Raw genomic sequence first — 20,816 nt, 5'->3', positions numbered from 1 at the left:
CAACTATTTTCAATAGGCCTCTTCATAATTCCTTAATAAGGCTATCTGATCTTCTAGGCAACTTTATTATGCCTTATTACATAAACTGATTCTTTTAGAAGAAGATTTATATAAACAAGATCCAATTCTCCTTATGGATGTTAATCATAGAGTTATCAACTTAGCTTGCTCAGTTGAAAAAAACTTAAAACGTAAATATGTCAAGAAACTCAAATGGTTATTAAGGTACCAGAACATCAAACCACGCATTCATAATAACGATGTTATAACGGCATGGGATAACATCACACCTCCCAACAGGGGCGGACTGGCCTTAAAATTTCTGTGTGGAAAAAATCATTACTGGCCCAGCCCATAAATAAAAAAAAACGACTTTTTTCTATTTATATTTAAATATATTCAAAATACAACATTGACAAAAATTGCAATAAGCACAAGTCTAGAACATTAATTTTTTATTTAGAAGTTTGCTTTGTTGAGCAATAATATTAATGACATCATCAGAATCTATTTCATTTAAAATATCCTTCTCCGTTGACATTAACACGAAAGCTTCTAGATTTTCTTGCGAGATACTTGATCTTAATGAATTTTAACGTAGAAAAGCTTCGTTCACAGGACACTTGTGTTACAGACATAGATAGTAAATATTTGTATGCTTGACCAAGTGTAGAATAAGCACCATTTAACACATTATATCCGAATAATATATTATAACAACAAATAGGACAATTTTTGCAAGCTTTGCAGGAAGAGGATGAAATCGAATCTTTATCGTTTTCTAGTTGATCATCAGTAGAATGTTCATTTTCGTTTAATTTTATAAAAGTTTCACTGACATTTTCCTTTAAAATATTCCATGACAATTTAAAATGTTGCAATTCTGAAATAATATTGAGTTGCTTTTGGATTAAACTGTAGTAACACTTTGGGCCTGGCCAAACCCATGATGGGCTTGCTATAAGAGGCCCTCTTAGTGCCCACTGGGCGAAAAGAGTTACAAAAAAAGAAAAAAAAAAAAAAAAAAGCTCTATACGAAGTGTCCAGTGAAGTCAGGTTAAAATACCAAATAGTCTTTTCAATTAGGGTTGGCCCTCGGGTTGGTTTATTTTTGCGTCTTTAGTTAAAGGATGATAGAATCGTTTACGAATGTACTGTACTGTACATACGTACTCCCTTGGACTTCACTTAGTCTTGAAAAGGGGTCGAGCGCGTATGGACAGTCTACGAAAGTATACTGTATGTGCATTTGTACACAATTCTATCATCCCTTAAAGACGCAAAAATTAACCAACCAAAGGACCAACTCTAGTTGCATCGAATATATGTACGAAGCGGGCTCTTGGTATTTAGTGCAATTACAAACGACTAGATGTCAGTATTTAAAATTTTTATTTTATATAGCGTTATATTGTTTTGTAATATTATGTTCGACGCCGCAGGTTGCCCATCTACAATCAACGCCATTGTGGGTGAATGGCGAACTAAAAATTAGTTAGCCGAACCTAAAAAATAGATTACTTTTAATTAAATCGTTTGGAATATAGAGAAATTATTATTGAATAACATTTTTACTTATCTAAAATAAAGGAAATGATATAATTGGCCATTAAATCTGTTATGATTACAATCAACGTTTTGGTGGCAGGGTGAAAAACCAGTAACTCGTGCTTCCAAAGATTCATAGGGGTGGTGAATAGTTTCTAGCAACGTAAACAAATGACCAATTTTGTCTGTTTTGATTATTTTTCTCCTAGGATGCTTTGTTTGGGCCGAGTCGGCCAATGTAGTGTTGGACTCGGGTCGGCTGGACTAATTTAACTTCGGCCTCTGTTAGGGCCGGGTAAAACGATAAAGGCCTACACATGTATCTATATTACACCTAAAAATTGAAATTTATCTTACTTAACGAAAAAAAAATAAATGAATTTTTTTTTTTAAATAAAACCGAACAAAACGGTATATTATGTACATATTTAGAAAAACGGCCCAAATTGTATAGGCCCATGTGGAATTTTCCACATTTTCCACATGGCCAGTCCGCCCCTGCCTCCCAATTGTTTGTTGGAAGCGTTAAAATATGGACCACTGTTTGCTCCTGCTCCTCAACCAACCCCAGATATCATTGTGCCCAATGTTGAAATAATCATTACGGAATTGAATCTTACCAGTCAAGAATACGTACGATGGAAAACAAGATTTCACACAACTAAAGAAAGAATTTCCAAGAGCGCATATTTCCACAATTGCATTAAAAATGCAAAAGAATGGCTGCATACAAATAAGGTAGTGCTTATCAAGGCTGATAAGTCCAAAGGGGTAGTGCTTCTTAAAAGAGATTCCTACAACCATAAACTGCAGGATTACATCAGGGACACCGAATGCCAACATGCTCCTGACAAATATTTAGAATCACTACAACAGAGAGTTAAAAAATTCATTTCAACTCCTTTAGCTTGCAAGTTACGAATGCATAACTCTGTCGTACAAGCACCAAGAACACTGAGAATCTTCGCCTTTGGCAAAACTCATAAACCTAATTGTCAGATACGCCCTGTTATAGAAAAATGCGGCTCCCCTACGTTTGAACTTGAGAAACAACTTGTTAGATATATCCAACCACGAATTCAAGATTACCCGTATGCTATTAATAACTCTGTTCAACTGGTGGATAAACTCAGAAATATTAACCTAGAAGACAATGAATTTATGACCGTAATGGATTTTAAATCATTATTTCCATCTATAAAATTACCACCTTGTTTTTGCAAGATAAGAGACTTCCTTTTTTCGAATGTTAATAATGCTACAAAATTTCACGAACACATATTAGAACTTGCACACCTAATTTGTTATACAGTCTAACTTGGTTATAACATCATCGGATGTAACAACAACCTTAATGTAACGTCAAATTTTTATCGGTCCCACGACTTTACTATACTAGATAATGTTAAAAAACCCGCTTGTAACGACATAAAACCCTGTTTTAACGTCATATTTGAAGCACTCCCAAATTTACAAAATTAGATTAGAAATTTTATTTCACAAAGAAAATACTACGTGTTTAGTCCTAGGGTCTAGAACAGCGGTTCCCAACCTTTTTTTGACCAGGGACCACTTTGATTTCATTGTTGTTAGCAGGGACCACAAGGTTTAAGAAAAATAAACTGTGTCAATCTAAAAGTAAACTTTAATGAAAACTTTTAACATAAGTAATCATTAAACTCGAGTAACACGCTTTAACAGTACTATTATAATAGAAAACAAAACATTTTTAGTAAAAATTAAATTCAGTTTGTATCAATGTGGGAATAATAATTTAAAATGAATAAATAAATGAAAAATGAATAAAAGTTTTAAATCTTTCGCAGACCATATTTTAGCTCTTGCGGACCACTGGTTGGGAACCGCTGGTCTAGAACGACTGTGGGTGGTACTTTCACCACCTGACTTCGGTGGGGTGAGGTTTGCTACTTTTAACAACGTGACGATCGGTTATTATGTACTCATTTTCAAATTACTTTATGCTAAATTGTTAAATATTCTATTATTTTTAATATAACATATTACATTAAATAGTTTATAAAGAAATAATTAAATTATTTTTAATTGGCATACATTAGTTTAAGCTTTTGTTGCCTTTTGATTCGACGTTATTCTCAAAACCGGAAGTTCCGCCATTATCGAAATTTATGACAAATAGAAATTTCTTATAAAAGGTAATTTTTGAAATTTTTTAATTACATCGATGTAAACTTAAACATAATAATGTAAATAAAGTTGATTTAAACATGTAGATTGCATTTTTATACATATGATAATAAATTTATTATGATAATAATAGACTTCACAGATAACGACACTCGGTTATAACGTCAAAAAATTGCCGGACCCATGGATGACGTTATAAACGAGTTGGACTGTACTTCGTTTTTTGCATTTGAAGGCAACGCATATTTACAACAACGAGGAGTTCCAATGGGGAGCCCGATATCCCCAGTATTATAGGAACTAGTATTACGACGTTTAGAAAGTAAAGTACTGCCTGTCTTCAACAACGACATAATTTTATATGCAAGATATGTGGATGATGTGTTCATCATTTTGAGGAATATTAATAATGCTCGAGAGTTCCTTAATAAAATAAATAACAACCCATGTGGTTTGATGCTATCATTGGAACAAAAAAGTGACCTGAATGTAAACTTTCTGGATCTATCCATCACTTGTAAATTTGGTGAAATATGGACGAACATTTATCGAAAGCCTAGCTATCTACCTATTATTATTCCAAAGAATTCATTTGATCCCAGCAACTTTAAACATGCAGCCTTTAGATCTTGGATAAAGCGGCCTATACCCACTGTACAAGTATTTATGACACATATAGAGAACTAAATTACATACGCACAATAGCTGTACAACAGGGATATCATATACGAGATATTAACGCTCTTATTGATAAATTTTGTAATCCAACAAATAAACAACGTACTACTACCAACCAAGACTGAAAGGTAGTTCTCAACTATATTCTTTTCCTACATTCGATCTCTAAGAAAATAGCTCACAAGAACAATGTTAAAATGATTTATCGACATAATCCTACAATTTACAGAATTCTACGGAACAACAAGTTGAAACTAAATCGAAACAATACATCAGGAGTATATTCAATCCCATTAACTGACTGCCGTTTTAATTCAGAGTTAGTTTATGTTGGTGCCACTATGAGGTCTTTAAAACAGAGGCTGCAGGAGCATAAATACTCGATTACTAAAAACTTGGACAGTACTGTCCTGGCAGCCTTCGAAAAAGAACAAGATATCAATGTACATTGGGATAAAGCTTCCATAATTAAGACTGCCACTAATAAACATGTTATTAAATACATTGAAAAGCTTGAGATTTACAAGGTGCATAATACCAAAGGTTGCATCAACCATAGAGATGCTGATAGTCTATCCAGTGCATGGAAATCTTTTTACTACAACAATTAATTCTCTTAATACTTTGTTTTAATTTATTTTACTGTTTAATTTGTACTATTTTTATGTTATTTTTATTTTATGTTATTATTTTAAATTTAAATGTTGTTATTGTTGGCATTTTATTTTTATGTTCTATTTCATTTTAAAGAGGCTTAACTGAAGAGGACTATTGAAAATAGTCGAAAATATTCTTATTTTATTAAATTTAGTTTGTTGCTGGAAATACTAAGGTGTTTGATTTCATTTTTACGTTTATATTCCAGTAAGTTATTTATTTTATCGGTACAAAGATTAAAATACAGCAAGTCTTCACTTAACATCATTTTATTATAACATTCTTTTAAATTTTTTCTCATCAAACACTAACAATTTACACTACAATTCCAACTCTCAAAAACCATAGTCCACTATTTTATTTATAGAGTTATTCTTTATTACTGATCTTCATATGCCAAGTATTTTTGGAGCTATACTCTGTCATTAGGATTTATAACAAACATTAAAAAAAATAAAACCAAAACACCAAAGATAGAACAATCTCTTCTATCTATATCCCTTCCTTTTTAACTTTAACAACCATTAAATTCAAAAGATTAAAATTGCACTAAAAACGAAGAGAAAAGAAATGAAAAAACAATTTGATTTCAAATGCTCTATATAAACTGTTAAACTTATAGCAGACAAACACCTTTAGAAAAAGTGACCTAGAGTGCTTTCTTTCATTAGTTTTTACTACAGTTCACTATTTAATTTATTTTTTATTCAACCATTTTCACACACTAGGAAAATAAGTGCTGTCCCTAGCAATAACCACTTGTCTTTCTTATATTGCCTATAAATCCCTACCTTTTCCACCATCAAGATATTCTCTCTCTAGTGTTTTGGTTTTATTTTGTTTTATTTTTGTTAAATTTGTTATAAACCCTGATGATGGAGCACAATTCATATACCAAGCACTTGGTATATGAAGATCAGTAATAAAGAATAACTCCCCAAATAAAGCAGTGGATGGTGGTTACTGAATTCTTTTCTTAAAATCAAATTAATATAATTTTCATTCATTATACCTTTACTTTTTTTTCAAATAATGTAAACCTATAGTTAACTGATTAATAACACACAAAACATCATTTAAAGTCAATGTAAATTGTAAACAAACTTGACTTTTTTGCATTCACTAATATAAATTTATACAGTATCCTCAATAGTTGAATTGCCAACTGTTTGTTTTTGAACTGCATGGCGATAGGAAGTGCTCATTACAATTTTTGCTTTGCAAATATTTATTACTACTCATTTTTTCCTCATCACCAGTGATACAGATTAAGCCTCTCGCCGTATATCACCCATCATCACTGTGACCATTGTCAATTTACCAAAATTCAGAAAAAAAGTCTTTACTTGTTTTTATACTTCCTTATACTTTTACTTCCTTAAATGTATGTACTGTACAGCTTACATTTATTTCAATGTTTAATATTAAAAGCATTTTGAATCTTTATTTAAAATTTTGATAATTTTTTTTTTATCAGAAATATGTCATAAGACCTTGATTCTTGTTTACATCAATTAGTCTATAATAAAATTGATTTCATTATACGAGTATAGGACAAAATAATAGGAACACCCCCTTTCGAAATATGTTGTACTTCGACTGTCCAATACAGCCCCACCACGTGTCACAACAGTCTGCCATCCAGTGGCGGTGAAAGGGAAGGTATCAGTCGAGCATTTGGCGGTGTGACAGTTGCATGAGAAAATTCTGTTCTCAGCAAAGTGCCATTATGTCCGACCTGTCTGACGTGCAAAGAGGCATGATTAATGGAGCTCACCTCACTGGAGTGTCTGTGTCTAGAACAGCCAACCTTATGGGTGTTTCAAAGTCCACTGTGTCAAGAGTTATGACAGCCTACACAAAACTGGAAAAGGTGTCCTCTGCGAAGCAGAACAGTGGGCAAAAGTCAAAGTTGACCGACTGGGATAGACAAGCATTGAAGAGGATAGTCGCCCGAAACATAAGACTACACTGCTGCAGATAACCTCCAAGATAAACACCCATCTCCAGAACCCCGTATCCACCAAAACTATTCAATAGGAGCTGAATGCTGCGACCAATCATGGCTGAGTAGCCATCCCAAAGCCATTAGTGTCATCGCAGAATGCTATGAAGCGACGACAGTCGTGCCGAGACCACGGAAACTGGACGCAACAGCAATGGGAACAGGTCATCTGGTCTGACGAACATCAGCAGAGGCATTTCATGTTGACTGTCTGGTTCCTACCGTAAAGCATGGAGGGGGCTCTGTGATGCTGTGGAGAGCGATATCCTGACGTAACTTGGGGCCACTCGTAGTCCTGAGGGAGAGAGTCAGAGGCAAGCATTATCACAGTATTCTTGCAGATCATTTACACCCTATGCTTCATACTCTGTTTCCTGGAGAGCGTCCTCTATTCCAAGATGACAACGCCCCTGTACACATGGCTCGCTGTGTTCAAACATGGTTAGATGAGCATAATGATAAAGTGGAACATCTCACGTGGTGGCCTCAGTCCCGTGATCTCAACATCATTGAGCCTGTGTGGGGTTTTTTAGAGAACAAAGTCGATGCTCAGTTTCCTCCTCCATGCACACTACCTGAACTCGAGACTGCTCTGCAGGAGGAATAGCTGTGAATTCCCTTAAACTTTCTGCACAACCTTTATTTCTCAATCCCAGGTCAGATACAAGCTGTAATTCAGGCTAATGGTGGTCCAACTCCCTACTAATAAATATTTTGCATTCTTTCACAGGTGTTCCTATTATTTTGTCCTATACCTGTACATCATTTCACTTGAAGTTGCAGTTTCTGAGAAACCTATAGATGATGTTAAGATAGAACTTACTGTATTTAGTTTTAAAACACCCTTTGGCAAAATTAGAACTTAAAAAAGCAAATAAATGTTTTAAGCATCACTTTTTATTGCATGTAATACAGTAGTTCCAAGACACTTTCATGTAAGCAAAAATCTGTGTAAAACAGTTCACCCCATTAATTATTAAGCATTTCTTATACTAACATACTTATCATACACTTTTATATAAATATGGCAAATAAACACTATATTAACAATAAGTAGCATAAAACTATAAATCATAAAAACATTTTTAAAATTATCAGAAGTGCTTTTTTTTTCTTTCTCACTAAATCTAAATTTTTTATTTTTTTTCTCACAAGCAAGCACTTTACAGCTTTTCTCTGGCTTATCAGAGTTACCATCACAATCCTCACATTTTGGAGCCATGTCTGCAAAGTAATTAGCATAAATGAAACTAAGAAAAGAACTGTATCACATGGGCACAATGTGTTAAAGAATTTTGGATAAAGTCTGATGCATGCCACAGTGTTTAGTACAAAACAAAGAAATAAGTCTTAGTAACACTTTCCTAGAATAAGAATGAGCAAGATGTTATAAGACTTCACACACCTTTAAAAAAAAGGGCACTGATTTAGGCACAATTAAGAATTTTTATTTTATGTATTTTTCTTTTTGTGTTTGGATTGCTAATAGTGTAAACCTATAACTACAAATGGCAACTCTGCTGGGGTCCTATTACATTTCAATTTTTTTTTTAATTTTAATTAATATCATTTATGACATAATACATTTTTATCATCATTTGTAATAATTTTCAATTAATAAAATTAATTTTAACCATCTAACAAATTCAAACCTTGACAATAAGTCAAGGTTTGAATTTGTAAAATGGTTAAAATAAACATGTAAAGTTTGAAAATGTTTAAAAATCTACAAGTAATAAAAACACACTGTCGTTTAGCATAACGCTAAACGACAGTGTGTTTTTATTACTTAGTTTAATTTACTTTAGTTTAATTCAAACAAAATAGGCTAAAGTAATGCCAAAAGACAGTGTGTTTTCATTGCTTGTACAAATTTGGCATCAAGTGCAATTATCATTTTTAGTAACCTTAAGAATCTAAATAAAAAAGTTCATTTAAATCAAATTTACTGCTCCCAAATATCTAAAAAAACTGGATTTATTTTTCAATCATCTTAATTCAAAGAGGTTCCTTATAAATGCCTTAATCATGATTTAAACTTTTTATTATTAAAAAAAATCTATTTTTAGATTATGCAAATTCTAAAGCTTTTGTTAAATTTTACTTAAAAATGCTTTTAAATTTGAAAAAAAAGTTTATATCAGAAATTAATTATTTATTCATATTTTATTCTTACATTATCTGTTAACTATTCCTTATGTTCTATATCAAAAATTTTGATACAAGACACATGTAGAAAAATCTTCTTAGAATTTATTAATAGGTTTTTAAATAAAATCTATATTTTATGTAACTAAGGTCTGTAGGGATAGCAATGAAATATATGAAATAATCATATCATCTTGTTAATAATCTTAAAAATAATTAAGAACACACATTTAAATAAATTTTTGACAAATTTTTTCATTTTTCCCCATCTAAGATGCCTATAAATTTCTCATTTGAAAACAGAAAATGTCTTAAAATATTCAATAAATTAAATTTGAAAAATTATTAAAAAAAAGATAACTACTGCTCTGAAAATACATGAACTGAACAAGAAATTAACTTTTGGATAGATGATTGAGATTGCTCTAAGTAACTCAGACAGCAGAAGTTACTCATTGATTCTAACTTTAGAGAGACGTCCTCTGAAACTGGATTCTAACTTTCAATATTTGATAAAATCTCTATAAAAACCATATTAAATTTTCCTTTTTTTCTTTTTATCATACAATAAACAAATAGCACCTAAAAATAATACATTTTAATAATTTTTGACATCATGATTAATATTATTTGAATATGCACTTTATTTTTTGGGGAAAATTTATTTAAATTTTTTATTTTTTTTATTTCATAGAAATATTCATCTTGGTTAACATAAGAAGTTTCATTAGCTGATTAATTAAAAGTTAATAGTATGCTAATATATAACTAATTTCACAAAAAAACTGCACAAAGTAGTTGCAATATATTCGTTATTTGCACAAACTGCAAATAAGGAATATAAGCCTTAAAAATTAACTAAAAATAGTCACCAATCCAAAATGCATAGTTAAAGGCAAATAAGAAAGTTGATTAATAGTCTTGGTCTCTGTTTAATATGGATAATCAGAGAGACGTGATAAAGGTCACTAGTCTGGTGATTATAAATCTTTTGGAATATAAACCATTAATATAACAGCAATTTCAATTAAGATAGTCTTTAAACTAATAATTTAAAAAAAAAAAAACTATTCTGTTCCTATATCATTCTTCTAAACTAACCTATAAATTTTACTAGAATGATTTAAGTTAGAAAAGTTATTAATTTAAATTCTAGATAATTTTCTTACTTTGCAGCACTAAGGCAGAATTCTCAAAAAATTTTATATTTAAATTTTCTCTACCAATATGAGTAGGCCTACTTATTAAAACAATTTAGAAAACCATCCAATTCTTACATATAAATAGAAAAAGACATATGATGAGTTATACTAAATGACAATTAGAATAAGAAACATTAATAACAACAAAATGTTTATTTCTGTCACATCTTTACATAGATTAAGATCTCCTATAGCTGAATACATGAATATAGCATATACTGTAATCTAAGACAATAATGATGAAACATGATCAAAACTTTCTTTTCTTTTCTTTCGAAGACACAATGTAGTGACGTAAACTTAAACACTGGGCGAATTTTTCATCCTTTTTATTCGGTTGGTATTCCTTCCAACCGAATAAAAAGGATGAAAAATTCGCCCAGTGTTTAAGTTTACGTCACTACATTGTGTCTTCGAAAGAAAAGAAAAGAAACGAAAATACAAAACACGGTTTCCTCAAGATAGGATGATCAAAACTTCTATAATTATGGAATACACTGTAGAAATTAATCAATTAATTCTATGAAAATACTATATTTCAGTATAATAACTGTAATTAGAATTTTAGGATTATAAAACATTAAATTAAAATGTATTATTATTGGACGAAGAATAAAAGCAGTACCTAATCTAAAATAAAGAGCAACACTTCTATAAATCATTATTTGGATCCAACTCAGTAAGACAAATAAATGATCAACAAACAGATTAAATTTAAACACAGTCAAAACACATGTACAATATTTAAACTGGACTTTTTTAATGCTATGTTGATGATTCATTAATTAACAATTCTATAACTACGAGAAATGAATGATCTACCAAAAACTTCTTAATCTATTGAAAAATTGTAGATTATTTCTGAAGAATCCATTCTTAAATATAAGTAGTGCTCAGTTAATGCACTTTCATTGTAACATGATTTGTTAATTATACACAATTTTTATATTATATTCCATTCTTTCAGTATAATCTAGTTCCATAAGTTATCAATAAGAGTATATTAACCTAACCTTTAGTCACTAGATAATTAAATAACTCCTTTTTAAACAACTCTTACTTTCACTTTTTTATTTTGATTCTTGGCTATCTTTTCATGGATTCTCAAATCTTATGAAGTGTGCCCACTTCCATAAAAATATTAAATTTTCTGTTATTCAGAAGAGAACATTTGCAAAGGTAAAAATCTTGGTAAAGTTAAAAACTTCAGTTGAAAAACTGACACAGAAAATCCTTGTCTTCAGTGCTTTGAGATATTCAGTTGTAACTTCAAGCTTTTTGCTATGATAGCTTACCTAATCAGCATTAAATAATATTTATTCAGTGCACAGCTTAGATGAAAAGTTTTAAAATGTTTTTACTTACAGATAGGCTCATTACTTATTATCCTTTGAGTTAAGCATAACAAAAGTCAAAGGAATCTCAAATGCATAGCTTGGGCCCAGGAATACATCTAAACATTACTACATATATTCTTATGGGATATATATTAATCCAAAAATAGTTCTATTTTCAGTGTTTTTGAATTAATTATGTGAATTGAAAAGTTAAACATTTTCAACTTAAATTTAAAATTTTTCAGCAATGAACATGCCTTATAAATGGAATAAAACATTTTACAACTCAAATTTGGAATATTAAAATGTTATAAATAAACACTCGTCACTATTGCATTTATTTTACACTAGGATATAGAACTTTACTTAATATGCTACTTAAGGAACAAATGTACTATGTTAACTGAGAACTACAGTATATGTAAATCAATAACAGTTAAAATTAGTGAAATTCAATAAGCAGACAAAGAGTCAATTAATAAAAAATAACAAATTAGCAATTATCTATAAACTAATTTTCCGAATCTGACTAGACATCTAAAACAATTTGAAGAATAATTTAAAGATCCTTGTGATATTTTTAATAACTTTTTCCTTTTAAACGAAGAAATTATCTCAGAATTCAATGAATGTGACAAAGATGGACTAACTTAAAACATGCAAAAATGGTTTTAATCATATTATGGATAATAAATAATTTTCTCGAATATAAATTAAATATAATCAATGATATTAATCAATTGATTCCATTACATCACATTAAACTGACAGGTTATATTCATAGCATTTCAAAGAAATTACTATATTGATTATATTTACTTAAACATTGATCAAATATAAAATCTATTAAAAAACTCATTTTAAAGTCAATAATCATTGCAGATTATTCAGCTGAATTTATTCATATTTCCAGTTTAAAATATATTTTAAATAATTAATACTTTTATTCATGCTGGAAAACAATGACAACCAACACTATTTTAGCATACTTTCAATTCCAATTATAGATAACAGACTGAAATAGCAATCACCAACTGACTGTTGTCATAGAATAAGATAGGAACTAAAATATCTGTATAAAGGCAATATAAACTTATTAAAACTTTTATTACTTATGACTTACCGTATTTTATGGACTATAAGACGCTATGGACTAAGACACACCTTAATTTTTTAACAATTTAAAAAAAAAAACCTATAAGACGCTACAGACTATAAGATGCACCTGAATTTTGGAGGCAATTTTTCAAAGAAAAAAGTGGGTCTTATAGTGCGTAAAATACGGTATTACCTATCTATCCTTTCTATGGCTTTTTAGTATATACAGTATATTGAGTATTAAGAAAACAAAAATATGAATAAATTGAATTATCCTATCATCTAAAGATATCCAATTGTATACCATAATTTTTATTACTGTATATTTTGTTTTTATATTTAAAAACACATACAACATGTAAATTCTAAATTTTTTGAATTTCTCATCAATCATTTGTAAATAATTTTATTTTTATAAATAATGTTGCAAAAGACATTTAATAATAACCAAGATTCATTAGTACCAGAATATAAATCAAACAAAAATTGAGTAATGATTGAGTTTGGACCAAAATAAAATCGATCATGGAATTGTTATATGATCATGTACTGCATGCACTGCATAATGCCCATTCAGGGAAACATCTGAACACACATCTATGGTCCCATAAGATTATAATAGAGAATAAGCTTACAATATTAGAAAATGGAAAGTTTTGATCACTATGAAAATCTTGAGGGGGTATTGACAATCTAGTAGGAAAATGTGATCGATTTGTAAGAATTTGGCAACATAATCTCATGTTTCTTATAAAGGGTGTCTGAAAATTCATGCAAGAAGTAATGTTGATAGAAAACACAGGTTTATAATTAAAAATTGTAAATTTTTTATTGATTCATAAAGTATACAGTAATGGGTTATGTATGGAATAGCATATCGGGTAAATGGCCTCCACAGCTTTGCTGGCGCACACGCTTTCTTTTGTTGAAATTTTCCATGACCATTTTGCATAAATGTGACTGAATTTCATTGATACAGCGCTCAATTTTCTCCTTCAAAACATGGATAGTCATCAGCTTGTTGGCATAAACCTTAGACTTCAAAAAACCCCAAAGAAAAAAGTCCAACGGCGTTAAATCACATGATCTGGGCAGCCAATTCTGATCAACATTACAACCAGAAAATGACTCATGCAGTAATTGAATTGTTTCTTGGGCTGTATGGCATGTGGCACCATCTTGTTGAAACCACATGTCGTCCACAACCATATCTTGCAATTTAGGCACAAAAAACTGGATTATCATGTCGCGATAGTGAGCACCATTAACTGTTATTACCCAACCGAAGAAGAATGATCCGATGATGCCTTCAGCCCAAAATCCACACCAGTGACACATTGTAGATGCATTTGTTTCTCAACAATCACTGGTGGATTTTCTGAACCCCAAATGCAACAATTTTGTCAATTAACATTTGTACGAAAATTGCGAACTGTAGTTGCCAAACCTTCATTATTTTTAAAATATTGCTCAACAATAAAAACGTGTTGTTTTTTCATGTAGTGCTCCATTTTTAATAACCCTAAACTGTCAGCTGTCATGCAGTCTTTTTATTTTCATTGCCAACACTTTACCGCACAAATGGCACAAAATTCAAATCTTGCGTGAATTTTGGGACACCCTGTATAAAAATATAGGCTGTCACATGGTAGAAAATTTCCCCAATTATAGGAATTTGGCTTCTATAGGAGAAAGTATAGATATTATAGAATTGATGGGTATTTGCAGCTATTTTATGAAATAAAGGAAAAACTCTACTTTTTAAAAAATAAAATCAAAGAAAACACTACTTAAAATTTTTTAATTCATTTAGTTAGGTACAATACATGATGGAATAACTTAGAGATTTTAGAATTTACATAGATTTCTACTGATCTTTTTGGATGTAGAGCACGGTGAGAATTGGGAGAAATTTGCTACCCTTAAACCAGATAGTGTCTAGTGGCAGCACTGGTACAAAGTAATTGCATTGATAGGTCCAGAATTAGAGTTCATGATACAATTGATTTTCCAGCTCCTAAACTTTAAAGTTTGCAGAAAATCTTGCAAAAAGCTTTTAGATTTACCCAGATTTAAAATAATAATTATTATTATTATATACAAAATAAAAAAAATGTGACATGGAAATAATTACATAATAAACACTTTAGTTAGTACTGTTTGTATATAATATTTTGGCTATTTAATCAATACAGATACTCTACAGTATCCCATGCAGCTTTGATAAGTATTTACACAGTATGCTGTTTGCATAACATCCTATTTCACAGAACATATCATGGATGTTAGGCATAATACATGACCCTATACAAGTAACAAAATACAACTGAATTTTTCATTTATTATCTGTTCAGTAATTGGCCTTAGAAGTTTTCTGCAGCTCATGTTTAGCTTGAGGCTGATCTAAACTAATATTTAAGTTCTAGACACTGTTTCTATAATTAGTCTCTGGTACAGCAAAGTATTTTAATGCATGAATGCTTTTGAGTCAAACAATTTTTTGCTCTGATAGATTTATATGTCAAATTTTGACAAAGAATCACTTATTATTAGATGATACTGAAGGTAAAAATATGAAAATAAACATTAAAAAACATCTAAATGTTTTTGATTGTTTAGCACCTAACTAATATTCAAAATTTCAAATTGAATATTTTAAAATGTTCAAATATTTGACATTTTTTCAATTATCTGTTAGAGCAATGACTTTTTAATAAAAAAAAAAAAAAAGGAATCATTATGGAGATTCTATTTCAAATGCTCTAATAAAACTGAGATTGCATTTGGTATTTCAAAACTCACAGCTTCTTTACTAATATTATCAAGTATTTTCCTCTTTAATAATCATTTACAAGCAGCAGAGATGGAGTTACCATCATATATACTGTCGAAGCCTTCAAAGTAATTTTATCAATAAATTGTCATTTTCAGAAAGCATAATTTCTTCCAAAAACTTTCCTTGTAATAGCCAAATCCAAAAAACCTTAATAAACATTAAGGTAATTCAAAAATATAACTGCTGTAGTCAATCACACTTTGATCAGCAGCAAAAAGGTTTATTCAACTTGAAAAAACATTTTCGATCATTTTTAATAATCTTCATCAGGTTTATATTCCAGAATTTGAACATAAACATGATGAAAGTCATTAAAAATGATTGAAAACGTTAATTTTTCAAGCTGAATAAACCTTTTTGCTGCTATTCAAGGTTGTGTGTGAATGAGTAAACATTAAGTTTTTAAAGTTTGATTTGATGACTATACTTATAACATCTCAAAACATTTAAACTGAATAAACTGCTCGCTCATTAAACTGTTTAGCTCCTTTTTGGCTTGGATGCCATTCTAAGACCATTGTTCTGACATCCTCCCACTTCAAAAGATCTTTAATAGCAGATATCGACATTAATCCTCTTTTTCAGAAAACATATCTCACTGAGTTTCTTGGTGTTCTTCATTCAAGAGTTCTTGATGTTCTTCTGTCATTAGATCCATTTCAGGTTCCATTATGAACTCTTCAATGTTCTTTATTTCTCTGATGTGATTTTTGTTACTCCTTTAGCTGCTTGAGTCTTCTTGATTATACTGTATCTTTCTTAGATAAGATTGAACTACAGCCTACTGTAGACTTATTCTAGCCATACTGCTCAGCAACATCAAACGTCTTCTGCCCACTCTCTACCTTTGCTATTATACTCTCATCTTTCGAAAATAAAAACAGACGCAAAACTTTACGAGTGCCCGCCCAACAGTCTCAAAAGAATTGTTTCTGTTAGAAAAATAAAAGACTGGAATTACAAGAGAGAGTTTCAAAGTTTGGAGGAATACTATCTGATCAGTATATACTGGGGTGAGTGTCGATGACGACGTCTCCCATGCTTTGAAAAGTTTCGAATTGTTGCCTGAAGACAAGGGAAGACCAATCAGTATTCGCTATCTTACGTCGCTTCTTCTTTTGTTTGTTCTGTAAGGTGTTCGTTGTCCGAACATAAAAATCCTTTGTGACAGTGTTCGTCAACCAATCACCCACTGTATATATTTTTCAATCTATCTAGCTATCTTCATTGAAAATTAACGGTAAAATTTCATAAAATGCTACATAATAATAAATATCTATAAAAGAAAATCATGTCTTCTTACAGCAAAAGTATCTGTAGATTCTAAATAAAACTAAACTGGGAAAAGATGTTTTTGTATTTTTTCCACATAGGGGATTAAGAAAAAAAAGCTATTCCTTACAAAATAACTATTCTGTGACCATATTTTTTTCATTTCCAGAAGCATAATAAACTTTCTTTACAAATAAGTCTTTAAGAGCAATTTCCTATGATGATGAACTTTGTCCTAGAGATTTTTAGTATAATAAAAAGCATATTCATTAGAAAACAACTGAATATCTTTAATCCCAAAATACTATTTTATCAGTAATTTATATAATGCTATTTATTGATGAGTTAGTTTTTCTCTGGTCAACATTCTTTAATGTATCATTTTCTTTGTTTCTTTTAGACAATTCCTTTTTTAATTTTCCATTTATCTTAAACTATATAAGTTTCATAATGCATTCAAAATTGAAACATTGGAATTTTTCAGTGTTGTGAATCACCTATAGAAAAAGACATAAATCTCAAAGTACAAAATACAATAAATAAATAATCAATTTTTAATTTTTTCTCAGAAATTTAATTTTCAATCAAATCCTTTCACTGGATATTAAAATTATTATAAACAATAAATTTTATTTTTTAACCAATTATTTTCTTTAACATGTTTAGAACCAAACATGCATTTATAAGTTAATATATTAGAAATTATTATTATTTAAATATTCTTTTATTTCAAATTTTATATTCTAGACAATGAATTCTAGAATATGACATAAGTTTATAACATCAGTTTTGTACTATATCCTGTTACATCATAACTTTAGTCATTTCACATTGTTGGTTTCGTAACAAAATATTTTAATCATATTACAGTTTGCATAATGCTTTGCCACATATTACACAGACACTATTGTTTTTACTCTGTAAGAACTGTCATTTCATCTCGATTATAAATGTAAACTTTGTGTTTTTACATAAGTATAAATATATCAAATATTAAATTATAAATATGCAAATACTGAAACTTTTCATTACAAAATACAAAACTGCTATGCAAATTATGTTTTACTATAAACTAATAAAAATAACTTTGCTTTAATAGACACTCGGCATTCATTCGGAGTAAAGACTTAGAAAACGCGGTTGCATAGAGTTCTGCTATCTCACTCGTACGAAATAAACTATTACAAAATTGAGAATTATATTCTTGGATTGTTTTAGCTAAAAAAAAAAAAAACGAACAAATACTTTATTCTAATTTAAATAAAACTCTAACATAATTATATTAAACACACACAATAAAATTTACCATCAATATTTTAAATCCAAGTTTTATTTGCACAAATTTCTGTATTTTGAAGTAAGTAATGCAGTTCGATTTGACAGCACTCTTACCATTAACGACTGTTTAAATTTTACCAAATTACTATGACAGAAGGAGAGATTTACAAATTAGATTTAAACATCGCAGAGATGCACAGATTTGCTACGGGTACTGTTTTTATTAAAATTTCACATTATTAAAAAGAAGAAAAAAACACACACCATCCTCTTTATTGTTCGACGGCAACTAAAAATACATCTTAAAGAGACACACTTAGCACTTACCAAACAATCAAACCATTGATAATTTAATACATTAGTAAAACCAAAAAAAAAAAAATTATTAAACAGATGGAAACTGTTAAAAAACAACAAGAACATTACATTCAAAGAATTAAAATTTATCACAATTGAAATTAGTTACATTAAATGTTAACGAAATTAACAATTAACACGATAACAGGTAATTAAATTAAGAAATAGAACAATTATTGAATGTAGTGTTATGGTCGCAAGCAATTGTGTCCGTTAACAGTGAAGAAACTCACCTTTGTTTTTAATAAAAGCGGCATGATAGCTTCCAGAAACGTTATTGTTTCCGTTCTGTCTTTTCCAACCTCTCCAATTGTTGCAGAGACTTTCGGGTTCACTTATCCATGAGCAAAGTGAATCCTCTTCGAAGCGATCGCTGTCTTCGAAGGAAAAACGATCGCCTTCCTCCCAATCGAACATTATTATAATTATTATTATTCCAACACAAACTCGAATTCTCTCGTAATCAATTTAACTAAACGATTCCATTGGAAATGAAATTAATCATAATTGAAAACCGTTCTTTTAGCATTTACAAGCGCAAATCAACAAAACAATCCATTCTTCTAGACAGCAGCTGCATTTAGTTTCTCTCTTCGTCTCTACTTTAGGTCATTTCAAGCGAGATTTTTCCTTTATCGATGCCTTTGCCACGCGTTTGACGCAAGCGATGGTTGATCTTTCCCTTTTTTTTTTACTAATTCCTATAACTCGAACATGTTTCTACCCGAACCAACAAAAGATGTAAAAACTCCACGATTCCTCCAATTTGTCATTCTTACTTCCGACATTAGATGGCGCTGACCGCTTCCCATTGTCAAACTGCTAATTCGTTACATCACTGTTGCCAGGTGGTAACAGGATTATGGAAAAATCGAAAATCACCATTTTTTATTCGGAATAATAAATATATATATATATATATATATATATTTTCGGAATTTCTCGGGAGATGAGATGAAATAATTATTTATGATTTTTAGTAACCTTATGAATCATATTAAATATAATTTACTATTTAATTTGTTTCGAAAAGGATCTTTAGAATCGTAGATGATTTCGTCAGTTTTTCAGAAAATTCAATTTATTAAATAAATTTTTGGTTGGATCGGGTTGTTATGATTTTTATCGCTTCGGCAGCTGAAATTAATAGTAAATTATTAAAATTTTAAACATTTTAAGGTTTATTTTTAACTATGAGCATTTTTTTAGGCAAGTAAAATGGTTTCATCATTCCTTTCATCGCCATTAAGAGAAAAGAAATTGGATGCGTCTACTCTAATTATTCATTCGAAATAAAAAACAATTTTATATATTCTTAATATATAAATAATTAATATAAAATTTTAAATATAAATAAAAACATGGCTAATTAAGAAAACAATCCAATTTAAATGGTGGAATCTTCTGATCATACAGAAAAGTAATAAAATTTATATAAACAAACTATATATTACCAATTTTATTTGATCGTTTTGAACTAAATCTAATGAAATTTTTAAATTAAATTTTATAAAGCATTTTATAAAATAAATAAAACACAAATATATATATATATAAAAGAACATAAACGTCAAAAGCGGCTAGACGGCCGCATCATAATATATTAACTCGATTCTGAAGAAAAATTGAGTTTGAATTGGATCTTGAACTTCATCAGTTTCATGGTTATTTTTATTTGTTTTTTTTTTTACTCTTCATTCTGAGGTATTAAGAAATCTTTTCTCCAGTGACAGTACTACTTTAGCAATGGACAAGTGAGGCACTTATTCTTAATGGTGCTTTATACTTTCATCGGGCCTAGGCCAATTTGAATTATGGGGCTCTCTGTACGCAGTGTTGACTTTAGACATTTTTCTTCGAGAGAATTTTCTGTGGGTAATATTTTCTTATAAAAGATTGGTTTAAGGCTCCCTATTGGTGAAAACCTTAGGCAATTGCACTTTTTGCCCACAGGATAACGCGTCACTTCTTATCCCCTTGCTTATGGAAGCTCCATGCTTCTACATTTTGTTAAAATTAAATATAATAATCGAGGTATTCAATTTTTTAACATATTTTAACAGCTATATTACTTTTATGAATTTTACGACAGAAATCGAATCGGACCACATTAGGGCCGCCGGGTGGTAAGGAATGGGATCTGACATATCCGAATCCGAACGAACCATCTCCGAAAAATTCTTGGAGTTTTTCGACCCGTTTGGATTCAATCGCGGAGCACCCACAGAGGTTAA

At 30.1% G+C, this 20,816-nt stretch overlaps 1 protein-coding gene across 1 annotated transcript in view; it reads right to left on the bottom strand.

The window, feature by feature from the left end:
• Dora (Dorado) overlaps positions 1 to 19,404 on the bottom strand; it is a 152,809-nt gene extending 133,405 nt beyond the window's left edge. The window contains exon 1 of the mRNA XM_067264242.1: positions 18,816 to 19,404. Within this exon, the coding sequence (XP_067120343.1) occupies positions 18,816 to 18,999 (184 nt within the window). The 5' untranslated portion in view covers positions 19,000 to 19,404. The remainder of the gene's footprint in view (positions 1 to 18,815) is intronic.
• Positions 19,405 to 20,816: the final 1,412 nt, after the last annotated feature.

The sequence above is a fragment of the Centruroides vittatus genome, unplaced genomic scaffold, assembly GCF_030686945.1.
Source record: "Centruroides vittatus isolate TY-2023 unplaced genomic scaffold, ASM3068694v2 contig_1832, whole genome shotgun sequence".
Classification (NCBI taxonomy): Eukaryota; Metazoa; Arthropoda; class Arachnida; order Scorpiones; family Buthidae; genus Centruroides; species Centruroides vittatus.
The sequence above is the reverse complement of the archived record's forward strand: the minus strand, read 5'-3'. Positions and strand labels throughout refer to the sequence as shown.